The 20,571-nt window shown below is 33.6% G+C and overlaps 1 protein-coding gene across 1 annotated transcript in view; it reads right to left on the bottom strand.

Moving 5' to 3' along the window:
• The window catches only part of Hectd2 (HECT domain E3 ubiquitin protein ligase 2), a 72,444-nt gene that overhangs the window by 23,556 nt on the left and 28,317 nt on the right, over positions 1–20,571 (bottom strand). Inside the window, exons 3-7 of the mRNA XM_047554385.1 lie at positions 11,473–11,611; positions 10,632–10,734; positions 10,162–10,251; positions 2,574–2,638; positions 895–940 (exon numbers count right to left, since the gene is read on the bottom strand). Coding sequence (XP_047410341.1) covers positions 895–940; positions 2,574–2,638; positions 10,162–10,251; positions 10,632–10,734; positions 11,473–11,611 — 443 coding nt within the window. The remainder of the gene's footprint in view (positions 1–894; positions 941–2,573; positions 2,639–10,161; positions 10,252–10,631; positions 10,735–11,472; positions 11,612–20,571) is intronic.

The raw sequence follows: 20,571 nt of genomic DNA, 5'->3' as shown, positions 1-20,571 counted from the left end.
CGAAATTTTTGCCATTGTGAAAGTCAGCTGCATATCTCACAAAGAATAAGAGGGGATCTCATAATTGCTTCTAACAACTTTTAAATGTGAAAGGGACACTGAACGAGTGCTAAGCAAAACCTCCACTAATGTTCCCAAAATGTAAAACTTTACCACAATGCATATTTCATAATTTCCTGTAAAAAAATGAATATAATTGAAAAATAAACAAATTGTGAAAAACAAGAAAGTACCATGTGTTTTTCAAAACTGATTTACTCGAAGGACAATTCAAAATTAGGGAATAACCCTACTCGATAACTTCATGTAGTGATGGCTCCAGAGAAAAATGAGATTATCATGAACAGAGATTATTGCTCTCTCTTCTTAACTCCTTTTGACCATTTTTTATCTCCCTTTCCATTTCTCTTTTTTGCTCTGTCTTCCTTTTTCTTTTTTACTGGGCATAATATTGATTTTATAGCATCATATTATTGAACTAAGCACTGTATCTTATTTAATATATTTTTACCTTTGAATTAATATACATGAACAATTTTTATAAACTCTAAAGAATAAAATGAGTGTAGTATGCTGCTAAGATAACATCCTAGAGCTCATTAAGGCTAGTTGAAAGAAAGGTGATTTGAAAGGAAAAGGAAGAAGTACTGTTATTTGGTTTGTTCCCAAATACTATGGCAGCTAGTCAAGAACTTTATTAAAATTTTAATCCTCCATACTTTAGCTTCTGAATGTTTGTTTGTTATAGCATTAAATCCATGGTTACAAGTAATTACATCTCTAAAAAGCATCAATAACATTGACCAAAATGATATCATTTGACATCATTTCATTTACACATGTACACATTGAGATCTGAATTAGACAATTTTCAATAAGTTTTTTCTCTCTTACCTGTAAAAGTATGAAATACGCTCTAAGATCATCTTTTGTTCTTGGGCTGAAACAGAAACAAGCAGAACTGATGACAGATGAATGTTTTAATCTCCTAGTATCTAACTAAAAATGACCAATAAATGTTCCTGTAAGAACTGAGAAAAGCACAAAACAAACAAACAACAAATCTTAAATGAAAATAATATTATTACTGAAATAGCAACATGTCTCTAATATGCTGGAATATAAATTTTTCTGTATCTATCCTAGGTTGATTCTGAAGATATCTAAAGACTGAGTTAACTAAAAGGAATAACTTTTTGTGAGGTAAATCCTAACTCTGGAAATAGGTAAGTGTCTAATAATCTTCAATTTTACATTCTTGTGTTTTTATTTTAATAAGGGACAATCTGTACTTAATATTTATTCATTAAAGAAAGAAAATATGTTTTTGTTTATAGATTCAGGTACAGAAATGTCTGCAAATCAAATCATACTTTGAATGCATCTAGAATGTTTCTAATCAAAAGAATCGTATTTTGGATATCTCTGAAAAGTAAGTAATTTAAATTACTTTTCCATATTAATCTAGATTTTCACGTCATCAGAGTTCACTGAGAACTTTTGTTATTCCCAAGGCTACTAAGTGTTTCTCAATTGCTTAAGACCTATTTGATACTCTCGCAGATACCCAGAAATAACTTTCTTTTTTGGGAAGGGCACCAGGGATTGAACTCAGGGGCACTTGACCACTGAGCCACATCCCCAGCCCTATTTTCTATTTTATTTAGAGTCAGGGTCTCACTGAGTTCTTACTGTCTTGATTTTTGCTGAGGCTGGCTTTGAACTTGTAATCCTCCTGCCTCAGCCTCCTGAGCCGCTGGGATTATAGGTGTGCACCACTGTGCCCAGCCCAGAAGTAACTTTTTGAATTAAATATGTTTCACCTATATGACAACCAGATGCAATTCAAGATCCTTACTGGGATCCTGGATTGAAAAAACGCTGATATTAAAGCTTTTGTTATTCTCAAATTTGATTTAAGTATTTCTTTCTCAACCACTCAGTATCTATTTATAATCTATCACTTCTAATTCCAAGTCCTTGCCTGGTCTACCTAGGACTTTATGTAGCTGGCAGGGTCATTTATGCCCACATGAATTATCAGGCACAGGCAGCAAGGAGTATGAGCAGGTTACGATGTTTTTGATGATATTTTTATTAAAATACTCAAAGGAACTAGCTCCCAGTTTGGCCTCATTTTTTCAGTCCTGAGATAGTTAACTGAGAAGTAACAAGAATTTCTTCTTTCTGAGGCCAATAACTGATTTTCTCAAGTTATCTCTGGCTACCAGGAAGCCCACAGTAAAATATAATGAGCATATTATTTCACTTAGGTTACTGATTAGCACCCACACAGTGTTTGTAAACCACATATATCTATACGCAAAACACTTAACATTCAATTTTAAAAGAGTCACAGATTTTCTTCATTCCTGTCTATGTATGGATCCTGCTGAGATTCACAAATCTTATGTCAGTTTTCTTGAAAATGGCTTATAATCCCTTTCTCATCCATGTTATAATTATAACTCAACTAAAGTATCTCCTGATAGTGAAATACATTCACATAAACTAAAGATATATGAGATATGTAAATTAATCATATATACTTATTACATATTAGTTACAATTACCCCTTCCATTCTCGTAATAGGCTGTTAATGATTCCCTTTAATACTGTCTTCTGAATATCTTGAGGCTGTAGGTAAAAGAAAATTATAAGGCACAGTAATTAGTATTAGCTATTTGGGTGACTTTAGAACTGTTTCAATAACTAAAATCAGAATTGATGACTGAGGATTGACAAAGTAGATCCATTTTACATGTGAAAATTCTAGGAAGCACCAATGACATACAATTACAATGAGAATGCTCCCTTTGATGTATAATGTACAATTTACACAAATATATATGGTGGTCCTTTGATTACCAAAAATAGTGATATATAACTGAAAAACAATTTCACTTTTCCTGACTTTTAACCTTAAAATCATGAACATGCCCAACAGTAGTGAATCTGCCAATTTAATATGACTGTATATATTTTGAATATATTTAGTCCTAACAAGTTACAATTAACATTTAAACTAACAATTCATTAAGTGCAACCAAATTATGTTTAATTAAAAATGTAAGCTAATTTTTTCCATTACTCTTTACAATATATTCGGAAAAGGTATAACATTTCTTTATAATTTAAATATTTTTTAACAATCTTATTTACAAGCTTTTCAAATAAGAATGAAAATGAAATACATCTAGATAGTACTTCAAACCACAACCATGACTTGTAAGACACATTTGTCAATACTCACCTGGTCTTTTATGCTATGTGTGTCTGTGTGTGTGTTTAAGGTATCATTCCTTTCTTTTCCTCTGCTAACAGTGATCCTTCATACCTGAAGGCAAATACTACTTCTGCTCAACCACTTATTTAGTGACTGCTCTGAGCAATGGAAAGTTGTAGAATAAAGAGCACAAAGTTTATGATCATGAATCTCAGAGAGACACTCAACACCACTGACAGTCCTACATTTCCCTAGTTCGTTTACCTCAAGAGAATTAGATTTCAAAACTGCTTCTCAGTGTGTGTGTGTGTTTATGTATGTAAGTCTGTGTGTATTTGTATGTTTTTTGCTTTTTTGTCTTTCAAGATGCTGACATTTTAAGAGTTTATGTCATTTGTTTTGCTGAATATCTCCTAATTTTTTTTCCTGCTATTTTTATCCTAAGTATATTTTTGGCAAGAAGACTTAAAAACAATGCATCTAAGTGTGTCACACAAAGAAGCAATTGATGCCAGCTGTCAGTTTGGTGATCTAATCAACTAGGAAGATAATGATTGAATCAATTCTTACTATGATTGTAAATCTTAAGTTTTAAACTTCACTATTCCTTTTACCTTTATTAGTTCATAATTCTTTCCTTTATTCTATATTTATCATTCTATCCGTCATCTATCAATCATTTATTATCAGTGTAGACTCAAAGATTCTTATTTCACCCAGTGGCTATAATTTGTTATGATCATTTTAATAGCCAAATTGTCTCAGATTTGGCCTTTGGGGGAAGCTGGTTCTGGGACAGGCTCACACCATTTTCTTTATTTGTAATAGACTATTTTTTTTAGAGCAGTCTTAGGTTTGCAGAAAAGGTGTGCAGAAAGTAGTTTCCATACATACCCTCACCCATCCTTTACATAATTTTCCTTATTTTTTTAGGATGGTACATTAATGTGGAACATTTGTAATAACTAATGAACCAATATTTAATACATTTTTATTAACTAAGATCCACAGATTACATGTGAGTTCACTTTTTGTATTGATTGTTCTATGGATTTCGACAAATGCATAATGTCATGTTTTCTGTCATTATAGTACCATACAGAATAGTTTCACCACCTTAAAAATTTGTGCTTCACCTATTCATCCCCCCTTTCCTCTTTCTGCAACAAACCCCTGCCTTTTCCAAAATACCTGAAAGTTAGATTAATTAGTGTGTAGCCTTTTAGGATTGTTTCTTTCACTTAGCAGTATGTATTTAGGGTTTCCACATATCTTTTTTTGTCTTGGTAGCTTATTTTTTACACTTAATAGTATTTCATAATACAGATGCACCACAATGTGCTTATCCATTTACCTACTGGACATTTTGGTAGCTCCTAATTTTTGACAATTATGAATAAAGGTGCTATGAACATTTGCATGTAGTTTTTTGGGTGAACGTAAGTTCTTAACTCTAAATACCTAGAAGCACAACTGCTGGATCATATGGTAAGCTTATGTTTACCTTTGTAAAAAAATTAAAACATTATTAATATTAGTGGGATATAGCAAAAGCAGAGCTCAGAAGGAAATGTATAGACTGGACATTGATTTTTTAATTACTTAAAATCAATTATTTAAACTTACACTTTAGAAAACTAAAATAAAAAACAAATGAAATTCACAGTAAGCAGAAGAAAAGACAATAAAAGAGTAGAAATCAATCAAATTGAAAATGGAACTATAAGAGAAAATCAAAATTCAAAATGCAGCAAAATCAAATGTTTAGATGTTATTTAAAAAGACTTCAGTAACGGGGAATGGAGGGAAGAGGGAGGATAGGCAAAGGAAAGACAGTGGAATGAATCTTGACATAATTTCCCCATATACATATATGAAAACAACACAGTGAATTCCACTATCATGTACATCCATAAGACTGGGACTCTAACTGGAATAAGATATATTCTCTGCTTGTATAATTATATCAAAATGGATTCTGCTGTCTTGTAGAACTAAAGAGAACCCATAAATTAAAACACAAAAATAAAAAAATTTAGATGCTCCCCCAAAAAGACTTCAGTAAAATTATAAACTTCTAGCCAAACAAATCAAAAAAGGAAAAGATAGAGCACATTAATTACTTATACCTGAAATGAAAAAAAAAAAGATTACTTCTGATCACAAGGGCATTAGAAAGATAATAGAGAACTATTATGAGTTAAGTCCATGCCTACAAATTCAAAAACCTAGATGTGTTCTTGAAAAGCACATACAACAAAATTCATACAAAGAGAAACAAACCATCTGAAAAGGCCTCTACCTATCAGGCCTAACAGAATCAATAACTGACAAAACTTCAGAAACAGAAAGCACCAGGCCCACGTGGTGTTACTGGTGAATTCTAGCAAACATTAAAGGAAGAGGTGATGTAATTTCTTTACAGCTTTTCCCAGGCAATAGCGGCAGAGAGAATACTTTCTGATTCTGTGAGGGCAGCACTACCCTAATATCTATATCAGAGAAAGATGTGTCACAAAAGAAAAAATTATGGACCACCTCTCATGAACATAGATGCAAAACACTTCACAAAATGTTAGCAAACTGAACCAAAAACACCACTACCAAGTGGTATTTATTCCAGGTATACAGGGTTGGTTCAAAACTTGAAAATCAATTTATGTAATTCATTTTATAAACAAACTGAAGAAAAACTATATGAGTATATTGATACAAATAAATTATTTTCAAAAATCCATTCCAAGTTTTCTAAGGAATCTCCACACTGCTTTCCAGAGTGGCTGCACTAATTTGCAGCCCCACCAGCAATGTAAGAGTGTACCTTTCTCCCCACATCCTCGCCAACACCTGTTGTTGGTTGTATTCTTGATAATTGCCATTCTAATTGGGGTGAGATGGAATCTTAGGGTGGTTTTGATTTGCATTTCTCTTATTACTAGAGATGTTGAACATTTTTCCATATGTTTGTTGATTGCTTGTATATCTTCTTCTGTGAAGTGTCTATTCATTTCGTTAGCCCATTTGTCGATTGGATTATTTACATTCTTGGTGTAGAGTTTTTTGAGTTCTTTATAGATTCTGGAGATTAGCGCTCTATCTGAAGTATGATTGGCAAAGATTTTCTCCCACTCTGTAGGCTCTTTCTTTGCATTGCTGATAGTTTCCTTTGCTGAGAGAAAGCTTTTTAGTTTGAATCTATCCCAGATATTAATTCTTGCTTTTATTTCTTGTGCTATGGGAGTCCTGTTGAGGAAGTCTGGTCCTAAGCCAACATGTTGAAGCTCTGGACCTACTTTTTCTTCTATAAGATGCAAGGTCTCTGGTCTGATTCCGAGATCCTTAATCCATTTTGAGTTTAGTTTCGTGCATGGTGAGAGATATGGGTTTAGTTTCATTCTGTTGCATATGGATTTCCAATTCTCCCAGCACCATTTGTTGAAGAGGCTATCTTTTCTCCATTGCATATTGTTGGAACCTTTGTCTAGTATGAGAAAATTGTATTTATTTGGGTTTGTGTCCGTGTCCTCTATTCTGTACCATTGATCCACCTTTCTATTTTGGTACCAATACCATGCCGTTTTTGTTACTATTGCTTTGTAGTAGAGTTGAAGATCTGGTATCGCGATACCCCCTGCTTCACTCTTTCTGCCAAGGATTGCTTTAGCTATTCTGGGTTTTTTATTCTTCCAGATGAATTTCATAATTGCTTGCTCTATTTCTGTAAGGTACATCATTGGGATTTTAATTGGAATTGCATTGAATCTGTATAGCACTTTTGGTAGTATGGCCATTTTGACAATATTAATTCTTCCTATCCAAGAACATGGGAGATCTTTCCATCTTCTAAGGTTTTCTTGAATTTCTTTCTTTAGTGTTCTGTAGTTCTCATTGTAGAGGTCTTTCACCTCTTTTGTGAGATTGATTCCCAAATACTTTATTTTTTTCGAAGCTATTGTGAATGGGGTAGTTTTCCTAATTTCTCTTTCTGAAGATTCATTGCTTATATATAAAAATGCCTTCGATTTATGTGCATTGATCTTATATCCCGCTACTTTACTGAAATCACTTATGAGATCTAAAAGTTTTCTGGTGGAATTTGGAATGGACCTACCATTTGACCCAGCTATCCCACTCCTTGGCCTATACCCAAAGGACTTAAAATCAGCATATTACAGAGATACAGCCACATCAATGTTCATAGCTGCTCAGTTCACAATAGCCAGATTGTGGAACCAACCTAGATGTCCTTCAATTGATGAATGGATAAAGAAACTGTGGTATATATATACAATGGAATATTACTCAGCCATAAAGAACGATAAAATTATGGCATTTGCAGGCAAATGGATGAAACTGGAGAATATCATGCTAAGTGAGATAAGCCAATCTCAAAAAACCAAAGGAAGAATGATATCGCTAATAAGTGGATGATGACACATAATGGGGGGTGGGAAGGGTTAATGTTGGGGTTGGAGTTGGGTTTAGGGAGGGGGGCAGGAATGGAGGAAGGAAGGACTGTATAGATGGAGGGGAAGGGTGGGAGGGGAGGGGGGGAAGGGAAAAAATGGCAGAATGAATCAAACAACATTACCCTATGTAGATTTATGATTACACAAATGGTATGCCTTTACGCCATGTACAGACAGAGAAACAACATGTATCCCATTTGTTTACAATTTTATAATTAAAAAAAAAAATGTCAAAAAAAAAAAAAAAGAAAAAAAAATCCAATACTCATTAATGATAAAAACTATCAGCAAATTAGGAATACAGATTTTTCTCAATTTGATAAATAGCATCCATAAGAAACCTATAGCTAACATCATAACTAATGGTGAGAAACTAGAAACTACAGGTTCATCTTGTACTTTCCTGCAACAGTCATGAAATTAGCTATTTCTCTAATGAACTCTAATTCCTTTCAGTGGGAATGGTAAATTTTTTTTTTTGGTACCAGGGGTTGAACTCAGGGGCACCTGACCACCGAACCACATCCCCAGTACTATTTGCTATTTTATTTAGAGACAGGATCTCACTGAGTTGCTTAGTAAGCCTTGCTTTTTCTGAGGCTGGCTTTGAACTCACGATCCTCCAGTCTCAGCCTCCAGAGGTGCTGGGATTACAGGTGTGTGACACTGTCCCCAGCTGGGAATGGTATTTAGAAGTAAAGATATATAAGCTGTAGTGCTCACTGCTAGTGGGGTGTTATTGCTTCTAGGCCTTTTCAGGGCATAGGGCTAGGACACACAGATACATGCACATGTGTGCATTTAAATCTATTAAAAAAAAAGTTCATCATGATGTCACTAATTTCAATTCAACAACCATGGATATTTTTAGCCTTCTACCATCCCATAATTCCATATTTGTATCTCCTTTTCTAACAGTGAGAAACACAACAGTCAGCATCTTAAATATGTTTACTTATTTGTTTAGTTCAACAATACATAGAAAGTTAACCCCTACCAGTGAGGAAACAAATGAACAAACAAACAAACAAGAAAAGCTGAAAATTTGTTTATAATTTTTGAGAGGTTTTATTTATTTATTTTTTTTGTATTTTTAAATTGAAGATCTATAGCTAAAGTACTGTGGGTAAAAGTTATCTTGCTGAGTTTTTTAAAATATGGTATAGTATTCAAAATATAGTTAGGTTTACTTATTTGAGATATATTTTAAAATTTTAACATCGTTCCAAGTCAAAAGAAGTCAGAGAAGTGTATATAATGGTAGAACTACTGGGTCACAGTGTATGCATATGCTTAGTGATAGTATATAATACCAAGTAGTTTTTCAAAGTGATTGTACCCATTTATATTTGCTTCATTGGGATATGAAAATTCCAACTGTTATAAAATACTGCTAATACTTTGATAAAGTTTTGCAAAATTTTTATTGAATTCAATGAATATGTAAAGTTATTTCACTGTTTTGGTGACAAATGATGTTAGGTACCCTTTTTACATGTTTAACAATGAGGTACTCAGATTGGGAATAAGATAAAGAAGTCTACTATTACTTCTTTTGTAGGAAATTGTATAAGAGATCCTAACCAGTGCAATAAGGCAAATATATACAACAACTATTCAAGAAATAAGAATTGAAAAGAGATAAAAATCTGTATTTCTCCACAAATGATATGATTATGTACATAGGAAATCAAAGTGAATTTATTGATATGCTATTAGAATTAATGAGTGAATTTAGCAAGGTAACCAGATAAATACATGAAAGCATTGCCATATATTAGTCTCAGCTAAAAAATGAAATTATAGTAGCATAAAAAAAATCAAGTACCTAGAAATAAATGTAACAAGAAATGTAAAACACCTCTACCCAGAAGAAAATTCAAAACTACTGAGAGAAATTGAAGGTAATTGGAGGATGTACCATGCTGATGAACTGAAAGGATATCAATTTTTCACAGGCTGATCTACAGCTCTGGGATTCTCAAAACGTCATCCTTGGATCAGAAGCATCAATATATCCTGGAAACTTGTAAGAAATGAAAATTCTTGTGTTCTACCCAGAATAACCTACAGTATCTGAAACTCTGTATTATAATAAGCACTTTTTATGACTCATACATGCTAAAGTTTGAGAACCACTGATCTATCAGTACAATTCCAATATAATCACTTACCTTCTTTTCCTAAATAAGTGCAGCATGATGACAGCAAGTCTTTCTAAACAAAGACTGTATGTACAAGCATTTCGTACAGTTCTCAGTTAATTAGAAAAATAAGAGAATAAAATGACCTAACTTTCTGAGAGTTCCAAGTGTATTTACTAAAAAATTACCGTAAATATAATTTTCTATAGTTTCTATGCAATTACACTACAAGATGATTTTACAATATTTATGTGGATTTACTTGAAATATAGAAGAAACAAATAATTATACTATTTAAATGTTTTCATAAATAATACTCACAGTATTAAGTAAGGCATCATATACAGCATTCACAAATTTAGCATTAATCCCAGAGTCATCAATGGTATTAAATGAGGCAGTAGCATCTTTCTGCAAATTCAATTAAAGAATTAAATTTATACAACATTTTAAGAACTGCTCTTAGTAATTATTTGAACCATACTACTTTGTGAAATTTTCTATTTTGTGGTCTGATGATAAAAAAGAACTATCAGGGCAAACTGCTGAAAATAAAAAATGAATGTGTAAGGACTATTTCAATAACTTTCTTTTTTGAAAATTAAAGAACTGGATCAAATATTAATAATAGTACCAATAAATATGTAATACATATAATTCAAAAATCAATATATATGCTTTTTGTAAAGCTGTTTAAGTCAATATTGTGTAGAAAATGAGGTAACTGCCATATCTTTTTGGGAAAATTTAAAACTAAGAGTGAATTAAAAATTTGTTTCATGTATTATTACCTTAAATATAGTATTTAATCCTGGGAAAGAATCAAATGTTGTGAGATAAAAATCATGTACTGTTTTCCAATCTCCTGTAGACTTAACTTTTTCCATATCTTCCCTAAAATGAAAACACATATTTATCATCTATAGATAGAAATATTATTCAGATAGACACAGCATTCCTTTATACAAATGTATGTCACCAAATATGCAATTTAAAATACTGAAACAGAAAAAATCTCTCCCAGTTAGTTAATGAAAATATGGTTTGTGAATTCACAATTCTTAACTGGATTAAAATGTTAATTCGGTTTCAAGTTTCCCATTTACCCACTTAAAAAAAAATCTTATTCTTGACATGTTCCTTCTAATTATTACTCTCTTTCCTTTCCTTCATAGTCAAACTTCTGGAGATTTTGTTTACACTTTGTGTCTCTGCTTTCTTATTCCCATCAAGTCCTTCAAATTATGCATTTTTGTTTTCTGAATAGTAACATATTTCATAGAACATTGCATAGTATCTGAATTCTTATTTCTTAAAATGAAAACATTTTATTACTTTATCATCACTTTTTTTTTTTTTTTTTTTTTTTTTTGCCTGTTTAGACTCAGATTCTCTTTCTTAAGTATTTCCTTTCTTTTGTTACAACATATCTAAGCCTAAACGGTAATTCATGCATTGGTTTTCACCTTCCACTAGACACCTTCCAAAAGACATCTAGTCTTTTCTGTCTTCTTTCTTGGCTAATAATGACCCACAAGTTCAATTAATTTCTCACACAAAGATATTAAATCAAATTAAGTTCTGACATGCAGATGACACTAGGTCTATATGGAAGAATGAGTTGAAACTTACTGAAAATCTTTCATAGTTTTGGGCTGGACAGGAAGGACAGGTTCTGCAAGGATTGGGGCCTTCGTTTCAGATGATAATGTATCTATAGGGATACGCTGCTTTTGTCTAACATCAAGGCAAACTGGTGGTAGGTCTCTTACTGTGAAGTATAAGAAAATATTCAATATTATTAGTCACAAAATCCTTCCCAATTAAAAAGTGCCAGGCTAATTCAACATGAACAGAAAACAAACTATTTTGTATTGTATTCATTCTGGGATCATGTAACAGAAAAACCTATCATAGTGAAGTGCACCTACTAATGGGCTTATCCCCACTCTGTCATTTCACAATAGCTGTTAGGCTGTACCTTACCTCCAGGTGAGTACTTAATAAAGCTTTTCCCTATCTCCCTCCTCACCTAAAAGTTGTCTTTGAAGGAATACTTTAGTGAGGCTCAACATTAATGTTTGTGTTTTTTTAATAAATGCAAGTCATATATGTCCTCTGTAATTCTTTGTTGGAGCATTAGCATGACATTTTTAAACACTTTTTCTTTTGGGGAAATATTCACCAAGGTGCTGCTTGTCCTTTTGTTATATATATCATAATCTATTAATTGTAAAATAAAACATATACAGAAAAAGCCTCAAAACAAATGTATGGTTTAATGAGTTATTAAAGACAAACTTATAATCTTTGAAATCACTAACTTGTTAAGGAATGGAGTATTACCAGCCTTCCCTTTGCTCCAATTACCCACAAGTTGAAGAGTTTCTGCCTATTTTCTAATTTCTCTCAAATTCTTTTTATTTCTTTTTTCATTTCTCTCTAAATTTTACACATTTTCTTCTTTTCATCTTTTGGGTCTCTTAAGGCTGTATACTTTTGCTTCTTTGTTCCTTTTTGGAGGTACTAGGGATCAAACCCACAGTCTTGCCCATCTAAAGTGCTACTTCCAGAACCACCGAACTAAATCATTTCCAGCTATTTTTGTGTTGCTTTTGGCTTATTTCTAATTTAAAAAAATATTTCTAATTCTTTCACTTATTATTTCCCCTTATCTCTTTGAGTTTTTTACAATTCTGACTTATGTTGTTCTTTGAAGCATTATATCATATTCTTCAAGTATTTTTGTAGATTTTGAAATAGGATTTTTCTTCTATTTTTGTGGGCATGTATTTCTGATGTGTTTTTAACTGTCTGAATGGCTGTTAACTTAGTTCCTTATTCTCTTTATCATAATAAAACTCTGTAATTAAAATTATAAAATTTGAACACCTGGTCCCGATTTGCCCAGTATAGCACACCTTTCTGAGACAGGCATACAGGTCCCTGTGCTCATTTCTTAGGACCTCTGAGGAGAGAGGTTCCTGGTTAGGAACTCAAAAGGGAAGGGGCAGGAGAGATACAATTTAGAGAATAAATTATAGACCAAGAATTTTGAGGTCCACAGTGAGGGAAGGGGCTAAGACTAGGCTCCTGCATCACAAGAGTACACTGCAAAGGAGAGTCCTGCCTCCAGGAGTCCCACCTCCAAGTCTAATCCTCCCACCTTAGTAACTGTCATTATCCTGAGGGTGGACTTACCAGCAAACTCCAGACAACCCTATCAGAAGAGAAGGAAAGCAGAGAAGATACTAAACTACAACAGAAACAATTGTGCACTTTTCCTTCAAGACTCTTTTTCCCCATTTTTTTCTTTTTTCTTTTTTTCATTTCCCACACACACATCATCATTTTTTTATTGTTTGTTCTATTTAATTATATATGACAGCAGAATGCATTTTAATTCATTGTACACAAATGGGGTACAACTTTTCATTTCTAAGGTTGTACATCATATAGAGTCATACCAATTATGTAATCATACATATACATAGGCTAATAATGTATGTCTCATTCCACCATCTTTCCTTCCCCCGGCTCCCTCCCCTCCCCTCATTTCCCTCTACACAATCTATTCTTCCCTTACCTCCCCCTACACCGTTATGTATAAACATCCACTTAGGTGGATCAATGGTACAGAATAGAGGACACGGACACAAACCCAAATAAATACAATTTTCTCATACTAGACAAAGGTTCCAACAATATGCAATGGAGAAAAGATAGCCTCTTCAACAAATGGTGCTGGGAGAATTGGAAATCCATATGCAACAGAATGAAACTAAACCCATATCTCTCACCATGCACGAAACTAAACTCAAAATGGATTAAGGATCTCGGAATCAGACCAGAGACCTTGCATCTTATAGAAGAAAAAGTAGGTCCAGAGCTTCAACATGTCGCCTTAGGACCAGACTTCCTCAACAGGACTCCAATAGCACAAGAAATAAAAGCAAGAATTAATAACTGGGATAGATTCAAACTAAAAAGCTTTCTCTCAGCAAAAGAAACTATCAGCAATGCGAAGAAAGAGCCTACAGAGTGGGAGAAAATCTTTGCCAATCATACTTCAGATAGAGCGCTAATCTCCAGAATCTATAAAGAACTCAAAAAACTCTACACCAAGAATGTAAATAATCCAATTGACAAATGGGTTAAAGAAATGAATAGACACTTCACAGAAGAAGATATACAAGCAATCAACAAACATATGGAAAATTGTTCAACATCTCTAGTAATAAGAGAAATGCAAATCAAAACCACCCTAAGATTCCATCTCACCCCAATTAGAATGGCGATTATCAAGAATACAAGCAACAACAGGTGTTGGCGAGGATGTGGGGAGAAAGGTACACTCTTACATTGCTGGTGGGGCTGTAAATTAGTGCAGCCACTCTGGAAAGCAGTGTGGAGATTCCTTAGAAAACTTGGAATGGAACCACCATTTGACCCAGCTATCCCACTCCTTGGTCTATACCCAAAGGACTTAAAATCAGCATATTACAGAGATACAGCCACATCAATGTTCATAGCTGCTCAGTTCACAATAGCCAGATTGTGGAACCAACCTAGATGTCCTTCAATTGATGAATGGATAAAGAAACTGTGGTATATATATACAATGGAATATTACTCAGCCATAAAGAATGATAAAATTATGGCATTTGCAGGCAAATGGATGAAACTGGAGAATATCATGCTAAGTGAGATAAGCCAATCTCATAAAACCAAAGGAAGAATGATATCGCTAATAAGTGGATAAGGACACATAATGGGAGGTGGGAAGGGTTAGTGTTGGGGTTGGAGTTGGGTTTAGGGAGGGGGGCAGGAATGGAGGAAGGAAGGACTGTATAGATGGAGGGGAAGGGTGGGAGGGGAGGGGGAGAAGGGAAAAAATGGCAGAATGAATCAAACAACTTTACCCTATGTAAATTTATGATTACACAAATGGTATGCCTTTACGCCATGTACAGACAGAGAGACAACATGTATCCCATTTGTTTACAATAAAAAAAAAAAACAAAAAAGAAAAAAAAAACATCCACTTATCAGAGAAAACATTCAGTCTTTGGTTTTTTGGAATTGGCTTATCTCACTTAGCATGATATTCTCCAGCTCCATCCATTTACCTGCAAATGCCATAATTTTATTAGTCTTTATGGCTGAGTAATATTCCATTGTGTATACATACCATAGTTTCTTTATCCATTCATCTACTGAAGGGCATGTAGGTTCATTCTGCAATCTGGCTATTGTGAATTGAGCTGCTATAAACATTGATGTGGCTGCATCACTATAGTATGATGTTAAATCCTTTGGGTACAGGCCAAGGAGTGGGACAGCTGGGTCAAATGGTGGTTCCATTCCAAATTTTCTGAGGAATCTCCATATTGCTTTCCAGAGTGGCTGCACCAATTTGCAATCCCACCAGCATTGTATGAGTGTATCTTTTCCCCCACATCCTCGCCAACACCTATTGTTGCTTGTATTCTTGATAACAGTCATTCTAATTGGAGTGCGATAAAACCTTAAGGTAGATTTGATTTGCATTTCTCTAATTACTAGAGATGCTGAACATTTTTTCAAATATCTGTTGACTGCTTGTATATCTTTGGTGAAGTGTCTGCTCAGTTCCTTAGCCCATTTATTGATTGGGTTATTCCCCATCATCTTTGAAATCAAGTACTTTTCATGCATCAGGCTAATGAAGACAGGGACATTTGAATAGTGTATTACAGGTTTATTGTACATTCCTTTTCTTTTTTTTAATCACTCTATTTTCTTCTTATTTATTTGTTTCCTCAGAGTCTCTTCCTCTCTTTTCTCCTGCTAAAAACCAACTTCTTTTGAGTCCTCTTTCACTCTTCCTATAATCTAGTGCCTCTATATTCTCACTTCCTAACTCATTAAATCACATCCTACACACCTTCCCTGTCTTTTCTTTGTTCACCATTAGAAATTGTAGACCTTATTGCAAACCTATTGTTTATGCTGTAGATAATAATGGAACATATCATCTCTGTTTATTATGACAATACTGTTAATGTCTTAATAGTGGCTATTTGGTTTAAGGCTGCATATTGTTTGCATTGGGTGCTATTAATATTGATCTCCCCCTTAAAGGTGAGGTATTGGAAACCTGCAGGAACACAATAAATCTATAGGGTAGATACTGTAATACCTTGGATCTGAACTGCTAGAGGGCAAGATAAACAAACAACATAAAAAAATCAAGGAAGAAATGCCCCAAACAAAACAAGATACTATATTAATAGAATTCATTGACAGCATGGTAGAAGAAATGTCAGAAAAGGAGTTCAAATGTACATAATTAAAATGATTCACAAAGTAAAGCTTGATATAAGAGAGCAAATGCAGGATGCAAAAGATTATTTCAACAAAGATTCTGAAAAATAATCAAATGAAGGAAACAATAAATTAAATTAAAAACTCAATGGAAAGCAGAACCTCACACAATGAATTAAAAATACTTAATCCTGAAAATAAAGTTGATCACACAGAGAAGTAGTAACAAATCGTTAACAGAATCTCCAAGAATTACAGGATAACATGAGAAGACTAAATTTAAGAATTACTGGGATTGAGGAAGGCACATATAAAAACCAAAGGAATGAACAATCTATTCATTGAAATAATGTCAGAAAATTTCCCAAACCTGAAGAATGAAATGGAAAATCAAATACAAGAGGCTTACATGACACGAAATGTACAAAATTACAACAGATTCACCTCAAGGTCCACTATAATGAAAATGCCCAACATACAAAATAAGAATAGAATTTTAAAGGTTACAAGAGAAAAATATCAGATTATATATAGGGGGACACCAATACTAATATCAGCAGATTTCGCAGCTCAGACCTTAAAAGCTAGGAGGTCCTGGAACAATATATACCAAGCTGTGAAAGAACATGGAAACCAACCAAGAATCTTATATCCAGCAAAACTAACCTTCAGATTAGACAAAATGAAAACCTTCTATGATAAACAAAAATGAAGAGAATTTACAAATAGAAAGCCTGTATCATAAAACATTCTCAGCAAAATATTCCATGAGGAGAAAATGAAAAACAACAATGAAAGTCAACAAAGGAAGGAACTACACTAAAGGAAAAGCCAATCAAACCAAGTCAAGTTAAAAACCAAAATAAGCCAAAGTAACTGGGAATACAAATCATATCTCAATAATAACCCTAAATGTTAATGGCCTAAACTCATCAATCAAAAGACATAGACTGTCAGATTGCATTAAAAAAAAAAAAAGACTCAACAATATGCTGCCTTCAAGAGACTTGACTCATAGGAAAAGACTATCCATAGACTGAAGATGAAAGGATGGGAAAAAAACATATCATGCAAATAGATTCAGTAAAAAAGTCAGGGTTTCCATCCTCATATCAGACAAAGTGTACTTCAAACCAAAGTTAGAGGGGATAAAGAAGGACATTTCATACTGCTTAAGAGAATCATAAATCAACAAGACATAACAATTGTAAATATTTATGCCCCAAACAATACAGCATCTATGTACATCAAAGAAACCCTTCTCAATTTCAGGAATCAAATAGACCACAACACAATAATACTAGATGACTTTAACAAACCCCTCTCACCACTGGATAGATCCTCCAAACAAAAACTGACCAAAGAAACCACAGAACTCAATAACACAATCAATAATTTAGATTTAACAGACATATATAGAATATTTCATCCATCAATGAGTGAATACACTTTTTCTCAACAACATATGAATCCATCTTTAAAACAGACCATATATCATGCCACGAAGCAACTCTCAGCAAATATAAAAAAATAGAAATACTACCCTGCATTCTATCAGATCACAAGGGAATGAAAGTAGAAATCAACAATAAAATAAAAAACAGAAAATACCCCAACACCTGGAGACTAAATAATATGCTACTGAATGATGCAAGGATAGCAGAATACATCAGGGAGGAGATAAAACATTCTTAGAGGTAAATAAGAACACCAATACAACATATCAAAATCTCTGGGACACAATGAAAGTTGTACTAAGAGGAAAGTTCATTGCAGTGAGCTCATTCAATAAAAGAATAAAAAGTAAACAAATAAATGACCTAATATTACATCTCAAAGTCCTAGAAAAAGAACACATCAACACCAAAAGTAGAAGACAGGAAATCATTAAAATCAGAGCTGAAATCAATGAAATTGTAACAAAGAAACAATTCAAAAAATTGACAAAAAAGTTGGTTCTTTGAAAAAAAATTGATAAACCCATAGGCACACTAACAGGAGAGAGAAAACTCAAATTATTAAAATTTGTGATGAAAGAGGAAATATCATGATAGACACTATTGAAATACAAAGCATAATTAAAAGCTATTTTGAAAATCTATACTCTAACAAAATAGAAAATCTTGAAGACATTGACAAATTTCTAGAGACATATGATCTATACAAACTGATGCAGGAGGAAATACACAATTTAAACAGATCAATTTCAAGCAATGAAATAGAAGATGCCATCAAAAGCTTACCAACCAGGAAGAGCCCAGGACCAGATGGATTCTCAGCTGAGTTCTACAAACCTTCAAAAAAGAACTAATACCAATACTCCTTAAAGTATTCTATTCCATGAAATAGAAAAGGGGGAACCCTTCCAAACTCATTCTATGAAGCTAGTATCACTCTGATACCAAAACCAGACAAAGACACATCAAGGAAAGAAAACTTCAGACCGATGATGAACACAGATCCCTGATGAACACAGATGCAAAAGTTCATAACAAAATTCTGGCAAATTGCATACAAAAACATTAAAAAGAGTGCACCATGATCAAGTGGGGTTCATCCCAGGGATGCAAGGTTGGTTCAACATTCAGAAATCAATAAGTGTAATCCATCACATCAACTGACTTAAAGTTCATATTATGATCATTTCAATGGATGCAGAAAAAACATTTGATAAAATACAGCATCACTTTATGTTCAAAACACTAGGAAAAATGGGGACAGTAGGAACATACCTTAACATTGTAATAACTATCTATGCTAAGCCCAAGGTCAGCATCATTCTAAATGGAGAAAAATTGAAAGTATTCCCTCTAAAAACTGGAACAAGACAGGATGCCATCTTCCACGACTTCTATTCAACATCATCCTTGAAATTCTAGCCAGAGCAATCAGACAGATGAAGAAATTAAAGGGATATGAATAGGAAAAGAAAAACTCAAACTATCACTATCTGCCAATGACATGATTTTATATTTAAAAGATCAAGAAAATTGCACCAGAAAACTTCTAGAACTCATAAATGAATTCAGCAAAGTAGCAGGATATAAAATCAATACTCATAAATCTAATGCATTTCTATTTGTAAATGATGAATCCTCTGAAAGAGAAATTAGGAAAACTACCCATTCATAATAGCCTCAAAAAAACAAACAAACTTGGGAATCAATCTAACAAAAGAGGTGAAAGACCTCTACAGTGAAAACTACAGAACACTAAAGAAAGAAATTAAAGAAAACCTTAGAAGATGGAAAGATCTCTCAAGTTTTTGGATAGGCAGAATTAATATTGTCCAAATGGTCATACTACCAAAAGTGCTATACAGATTCAATGCAATTCCAATTAAAATCCCAATGATATACCTCACAGAAAAAGAGAAAGCAGTCATGAAATTCATTTGGAAAAATAAGAGACCCAGAATAGACAAAGCAATCCTTAGCAGGAAGAATGAAGCAGGAGGCCTCACAATACCAGACCTTAACCTATACTACAGAGCAATAGTAACAAAAACGGCATGGTATTGGCACCAAAATAGACAGTTAGACCAATGGTAGAGAATAGAAGACACAAAGACAAACCCACATAAAAACAGTTATCTCATCCTAAACAAAGGTGCAAAAAACATACAATAGAGAAAAGATAGCCTCTTCAACAAAGGGTGCTGGGAAAACTGGAAATCCATATGCAGTGAAATGAAATTAAACCCGTATCTCTCACTCTGCACTAAACTCAACTGAAAATGGATCAAGGACCTAGGAATTTGACCAGAGACCCTGCACCAAATAGAAGAAAAAACAGGCCCAAATCTTCATCATGTCAGCTTAGGACTGGACTTCCTTAACAAGACTCCAAAAGCACAAGAAATAAAATCAAGAATCAATGAATGGGATGGATTCAAACTAAAAGGCTTTTTCTCAGCAAAGGAAATAATCAATATTGTGAAGAGAGAGCCTACAGAGTGGGAGAAAAATCTTTACAACATGCACTTCAGATAGAGCACTAATCTCCAGAATTTATAAAGAACTAAAAAAAAACTTTATAACAAAAATACAAAAATCCAGTCAATAAATGTACTAAGGAACAGAGCAGACACTTGACAGAAGAAGATATACAATCGATCAACAAATATATGAAAAAATGTTTAAATCATCTCTAGTAATTAAAAAAATGCAAATCAAAACTACCCTACAGTTTCATCTCATCCCAATTAGAATGGCTATTATCAAGAATACAAGCAACAATAGGTGTTGGTGAGGATGTGGGGAAAAAGGTACACTCATACATTGCTGGTGGGATTGCAAATTGGTGCGGCCACTCTGGAAAGCAGTATGGAGATTCCTTAGAAAACCTGGAATGGAACCACCATTTGATCCAGCTATCCCACTCCTTGGACTATACCCAAAGGACTTAAAATCAGCATACTACAAG

Source organism: Sciurus carolinensis, chromosome 5, assembly GCF_902686445.1.
Source record: "Sciurus carolinensis chromosome 5, mSciCar1.2, whole genome shotgun sequence".
Classification (NCBI taxonomy): domain Eukaryota; kingdom Metazoa; phylum Chordata; class Mammalia; order Rodentia; family Sciuridae; genus Sciurus; species Sciurus carolinensis.
This window is presented reverse-complemented; position numbering and strand designations above follow the sequence as displayed.